At 38.5% G+C, this 6,370-nt stretch overlaps 1 protein-coding gene across 1 annotated transcript in view; it reads right to left on the bottom strand.

Annotated features, from left to right (window-relative positions):
• The window catches only part of LOC102302543 (transmembrane channel-like protein 3), a 44,023-nt gene that overhangs the window by 8,140 nt on the left and 29,513 nt on the right, over positions 1 to 6,370 (bottom strand). The window contains exons 15-17 of the mRNA XM_005951536.3: positions 5,040 to 5,107; positions 4,557 to 4,685; positions 920 to 1,030 (exon numbers count right to left, since the gene is read on the bottom strand). Of these exons, the coding sequence (XP_005951598.1) occupies positions 920 to 1,030; positions 4,557 to 4,685; positions 5,040 to 5,107 (308 nt within the window). The remainder of the gene's footprint in view (positions 1 to 919; positions 1,031 to 4,556; positions 4,686 to 5,039; positions 5,108 to 6,370) is intronic.

Here is a 6,370-nt window from a genome sequence, read left to right as displayed (position 1 = left end):
ATACAGATGCATGACAACATATATTGCCATCCAGTTGACAACTTCAGGGAAGGCTTTGCTTATTTCAGCAAGACAGTCCAGAACATTCTGCATCCATTTCAATAGTATAGCTCCAAAAGGGACAACAATGGGCATCGCTTTCAAACTGCAGCAACTCGTTCCAACAAGGAGACGCAACACAGAAGGAAATGGAGATGTTTTAATGTGTATCTGGCAATGGAGTTTAATCAACATTTCATATGAATTGAATGATATTTTTCAATTTCAGTTATTTAATATGATCTTTCTGAAGTATTTAAATATAGTCTTTAAATGGTATGAAAATTACTACATTTTGATTTTATTTAAATACCCTACCAGCTTTTTTGGAAACAGGATTTGACTTTGTATACTATGCAAAGAAAGATCTTTTCCAAACTATGATGCTACGCTCGTAAATTAAAATATGTCCCGTTTCAAAACACATATAAATATGTATTGTGCAGGCTGAGGATGGAAGACACCAAAATTGGGAATTCTCTAAAATATGCATATATCCCTCATTGGTACATGTGGTAAAACATCCACTTCTGTCTTACATTCTCAGCACAGTAAATAAAAAAGGGAATCTGTTCATTAAAAACAAGAAACAGTCAGAGGCTTGCTTCCCTGAGCAGTATTTACTTTAGGGAAATAGTATTGTATTTTGCCTGCATTATCCATTTGACCTTTAGGTCAATTCATTGACCTTTGGGAGAGGTCAGAGGTGAAACGTGACACGATATTCAAAATCTTTATACAGTGCATTCTACTGTATATGTTGACACCAAAATTCCAAGAGTCATAGTTTCCATAAAGTCTTTTGTCAGTTTCTCACCAATAAATTGTTAAGTTGACCTTGAAGGTCTCGATGGATGTAAGATAAATTTTAATTCCTTACCTGAAAGGTCCGCAGTGTTGTGATGGTCTGTATCTCACTATAGCAAAGATGGTGGGCAGCATACACAAAAACAGCATGAAAAGCAGCATAGCCAGGTAGAAGTTGTTTGACCTAAAAAAGCAACGTGAGAACATGGATGTGTTGATATGATTCATTTTTACATTACTGTCTTTCCTTCATGCTCCTGAGCAGTTGAGTAGAAAATTACAATTCATGTGAATCAACTTAGCATAGGGCTGCTCGATTATGGCAAAAATGATAATCACGATTATTTTGACTGAAATTGAGATCTCGATTATTTGACGATATTTATTTAACAATAACAATGTGTTGAATAATGACTTTAAAGATTGTCAAAAATAATATAAAATAGTGCAAATACTGATAACAGTGCAAATGTTTGCAATATAAGAAATAAATGAAAAATGTAAACATCTGTGTTTAGTGAACTTTGCAGTGTTGCTCTGTGGTGCAGCTACGACACCGAGCAAAGTTTACACACTATGTTTACTTGATCCACGTCTGACTGAACCCATAATGTTTCCACGCCACTGAAGTTTTTTTACCTCTCTTTTCAACCAACGGCAGTCACTCTCCTCTCCAAATAACTTCTGCTTAGCTTTCCGAGCTTCCCTCGGGTCCTCTAATCAGCGGTCCCCAACCCCCGGGCCTCGGACCGGTATCGGTCCGTGAGTCGTTTGGTACCGGGCCGCGAGAGTTGAAGCTCAGGTGTGAAATGTCTGGTTTTCAGGGTTTTTATCAGTTTTCAGCGTTATTTTGTTATCGTTTTTATCGTTTACTCGGTTTTCCTGGTCTTTTCACGTGTGTTATGAATAAATTTTCTTTTTTTCGGTACCGGTACTAGTTTTATTTTGTTGTATTTATCCGCGACACCTTAAAGGCCGGTCTGTGAAAATATTGTCGGGCATAAACCGGTCCGTGGTGCAAAAAAGGTTGGAGACCGCTGCTCTTAATTGTTGTGACACGTGTTTGAAATGCAGAGCGGTGCGCTCGATTTGCCACACAGAGCAGCGCGAGAGTAAAGCACAGGGGAGGGGCTAATAATCGGCTCAGTCATTTATCGTCAGTCAGTAATCGTGATTAAAATTCGATTAATTGAGCAGCCCTAACTTAGCAGAAGTATCCCAGAGTATATCTGCAAATATCCTCTAAACAGTTTGTCATCTTCAAAAGGTGAACATTTGTTTCTTTGTTTTTTCTGTGTATCTGACCACATATCTGTAACATCTAACTGAAAATTGACAAAGTAACTAGATTAAGTGTTGTGACTATTCTACTTGCCAAAATACACTGCTCAATAAATAAATAAACTAAGGAAGATTTTTCATCAAAGTATAGCATCGAGTCACTTGAACTTCTGGGATCTTAATCTGATCAGCTAAGTAGCAGTGGGCATTATTACAGGAGAGCTGACAGGGCTGTAAAAGGTCCCGACCTATCAGCAGAGCTAGAATCTGTTCCTTTGTGCAACGAGTAACAGGATAAGCACTGTTCCCTTTTTGAGCAATAAAGATCATAGAAAAAAAATATTCTGACAAATCTTGAACGAATGGTGAATCATGAGTGGCTGCTAAGTCCAAATAATACTCAGGCAGTGTTTACTCATGACAGGATCATTTCTTAAAACACACCAAATAGTGTGTGGTGCTTAAATCTAACTAGCAAGTGAGACTGTCTAAATTTTTTCACGTCTTGACTTTGACTGGCCTCTCTAAAGTCTTCTTTTTTATAGTCATTCAGAGGTGGACTTGCTGGTGTATTTCGGATCATTGTCCAACTGCAGAACTGAAGTGTGCTTCAGCTGGCGGTCAAAAAGAGATGGCCAGATATTCTCCTGCAGGAAGTTTGGTAGACGGCAGAATTCATGTATGTTTGGATTTGTTCCCCCTTAATGTTAAACACCTTCATTCAGAAGCTGCATTTTGTGTTTACTTGTGTTATCTTTGTCTAATATTTAAATTTGTTTGATGATCTGAAAAATTTAAATGTGACAGATACAAAATATAGTGTCGCGAAATCAATCCATGTAGAGCAGTGTCACAAACCACGGAGGCCCCAGAAAAGTGCAATCAAACGATGAGTTTATTAACAGCCCGGAGAAAACATCAGCATATGTCTCCTGACCAAAATACATGTTGTGGATACTTATAAAGCAGTGGGGTACACGCCCCCCCATGGCGTCAATGACAGATTAAAATAGGTTCCAGACATTAGTCACCGTTAATCGTACATCTTTAATAGCTATAACAGACATAGAACTTCTCTTTTCTATAACACCTTCCATACAAGGTAATAAACTTCAAGCCCTCAGGGTCTCTGAGGCTAATTATTGACTCTGGTCGTCTGTTACCAAGTAGAATAAAATATATTGAGACACCAAATGAGTTAAGGCCTCAGGCCGGACACATTCCTAGATTATATGTATTATATGTACTGTAAGCATGCATTGCAGTTATCCTTCTATGTTCTAGTTTCCCTCAGCATGTATCACCTGGACAGTCACGCCAGTGAAGCTTAAGACCCTTAATGAACTGAACATCAACTCAAAATAAGCACAGATATGCAATGTGTATGAAATACTTCTGACCGTACTTGTAATAAAAGTTAACATAATGGAAGGATCCTCAAATGGACATCTTCAATAAACAGCTGTAATGCAGTATCAATACTGTGAGAAATATTATTAGATGAAATAATGCTGTAAAGAATGTTATTAATGCAGTTATAATGATGCAGGTTATATGGCAGCAATAAAAGAATTTCTGTATCTCCACAATAGGAAATCAGGAAGTGGACAAAAACGTTTTCACACCACTGTATTTTCCTTTTACACAGTGAACTGTCGATGCTATCGATATGCACATGTGTCTTGTGTGATTTTCCACCACATCTCGGAGTGGCTGATAAGGACTGAAAGAGGCAATCACAGCTTTTTTTTAAAAAAAAACTTAAATCAGAGTAGCCTGACTGAGTATATGTGTGTATACGTAAGTTGCTGCACAGGCTGATAAGTGAACAGGCTTAAGAAAAATACCCCCTTTGCTGACAATATACTGTACAAGCCTTTGGTGGCAATTTTAAATCTTTGTCAAACTGCAAAGAGCCAAGGATGTAATATAAGAGAATGTCTGGACAAAGACATTCTTGGTGTTTTGATGGTGGTTATGAAAAGTGCTGGGCTGCACCTCTCACTGACCTTGATTTCTCCATAGCGTTTGCACCATTTATGCCTTTTTGCAGCATTTTTAATGGATTTTGTTTTAACAAATTGTGCTGTAAGGAAAAGACAGTCCAAAAGGTTTGTGCTTCAGTTTTGGTGAGTGAAAATTTAATATGTAATTAGTCCATTATTCAGTAGCATCACAGCATTAAACCTGTGCAGATAAGATTACCTGAATTTACCTTTACTTTCATCCAGATGTGGGAAATTCTGTGTTCAAAATGCCAACACGGTGGTAGAAAAAACACTAATATTTAGGCCAAATAAAAGTCATCAAATGATTTTTTTTAACTATACTGGAAATTTGGGTATGTTTCATCTGTGTGTGTGTGTGTGTGTGTGTGTGTGTGTGTGTGTGTGTGTGTGTGTGTGTGTGTGTGTGTGTGTGCATCTAACCTGGATGCTCGAAAGACCTGCTGATGGGGAACATTGCAGGTAAGTACAGCCCAGCTCCTCAGATACATCAGACCAATCAGCTTCAGCACATTAAAGGCAGGAAGACAGGGAGAAAAAAATGCCCCCATCCTGAAGGAAAGAAAGAGATAGACCAGTCACACACACACACACACACACACACACACACACACACACACACACACACACACACACACACACACACACACACACAGGCAATAAGGTCACACTTCATATAAAAGATATGACATTCAGTGGCTCATGATTTCACTTCATTACATTTATTGCTGCAAGGAGACGTTTCTGAAATTAGATGAGAAAATACAATCAAGAGGTGTAGTGGAAAGATTACAGAGAGCTACAGTCCGTTAAACAGGGTAATGGAGACCTGTCAGCACCAGTCAGGCCATTAGCTCTGAAATAGGTCCTGTGGTTCTGGAATTGTAAAATGTTTTTCAGACTTACCAGATCATTCCTTGGTTATAAATTAGATGCAAGACATTCTCGGCTATTTTGAATTCTCCATATTCAGGCTGAAAACAGACAAAACAAAAGTAATCACTGCAACAATCCTGAGTCAGACAAGAGTCTCTCAGGGTCTTTATTGTCTTTTCATGACATGCCAAATGTTTTCAGTTACTGCAAAGGTCTGGTTTGCAGGGATGCCCGGTCATTACCAGGACTCCTGTGCTATGAAGACATACTCTTGTAAAAGATACAGCATTAGCATTGTCTTAGGTTAAAATTTGCAAGGTCTTCCCTGAAAACGACATCTGGATCAAATCATATATTGCTCTAAAATATGCATATAGACCTTTGAGCTTTCATGGTGGTTTTGTAAGCACCAACACAGTATGACAAATCCAGCTTTTGAACCTGAACCAGCTTCCCATCCCTGGGTAGTGACCAAAGGAATAATACTGCAGATATAAGCGGCAGAAATGAGCTTTCTCTGAAGATTGAATGGCCTCTCTCTTTGAGATAGGGTGAAGAAGTCGGCCATTTGGGAAGGGCTCAGAGTAGAACCACTGCTCCTCCACATTGAAAGGAGCCGGTTCAGGTGGTTCAGGCATCTGACCAGGATGCTTCCTGGGTGGAGTGTTCCAGGCATGTCCCACTGAGAGGAGGCCCCAGGACACCCTGGAGAGATCATATCTCTCACTCGGTCTGGGAATGCCTTGCTGTTCCTCCATACATGCTAGAGGAGGTGACTGGGGACAGGGAATTCTCAGCTTCTCTACTGAGGCTTAAGAAAACGTGGGATAGATTTAATGATAGTTTTTTCCTCTCAAACCACTTTTATTTTTAACATTTTTACTATATTTTATCATAGCAATCATATTCAGCATTTCCATTAGATTTCCCCCAATAACAAAAAAATTTGTGTTATCAGCAAAAATGTGTATTTTTAATATATCACATACCCTTCAAATGTCATTTATTTAAATAGTGAATAGTTTTGGATCCGGGACAGAACTCTGGATAACATCCAAACATGAGGAGTATTACTCTCCCATCTCACAAATTGTTTCCTGCTGGTCAAATAATTTTTCACGCAATGTAGTACAACCCCTCTGATTAAATATTGTTCCAGTTTATTAATTAATATTTCATAATCACTTGCATCAAATATTGTAAGATTTAGGAATACTCCGGCTGCATGTCGTTTCTACTGTGTAGCATTTATACCCTCCCAAAAACCCATCTCCATAGAGACTGTGTCAGCTCCCAAAAAGACAAAAAACAAACTAAAAACCAGCAACAAACAACTTAAACATAAACAATCACAAAGAAAG

This window comes from Haplochromis burtoni, unplaced genomic scaffold (assembly GCF_018398535.1).
Source record: "Haplochromis burtoni strain Fernald_Lab_line unplaced genomic scaffold, NCSU_Asbu1 Contig_1047, whole genome shotgun sequence".
Taxonomy (NCBI): Eukaryota; Metazoa; Chordata; class Actinopteri; order Cichliformes; family Cichlidae; genus Haplochromis; species Haplochromis burtoni.
This window is presented reverse-complemented; position numbering and strand designations above follow the sequence as displayed.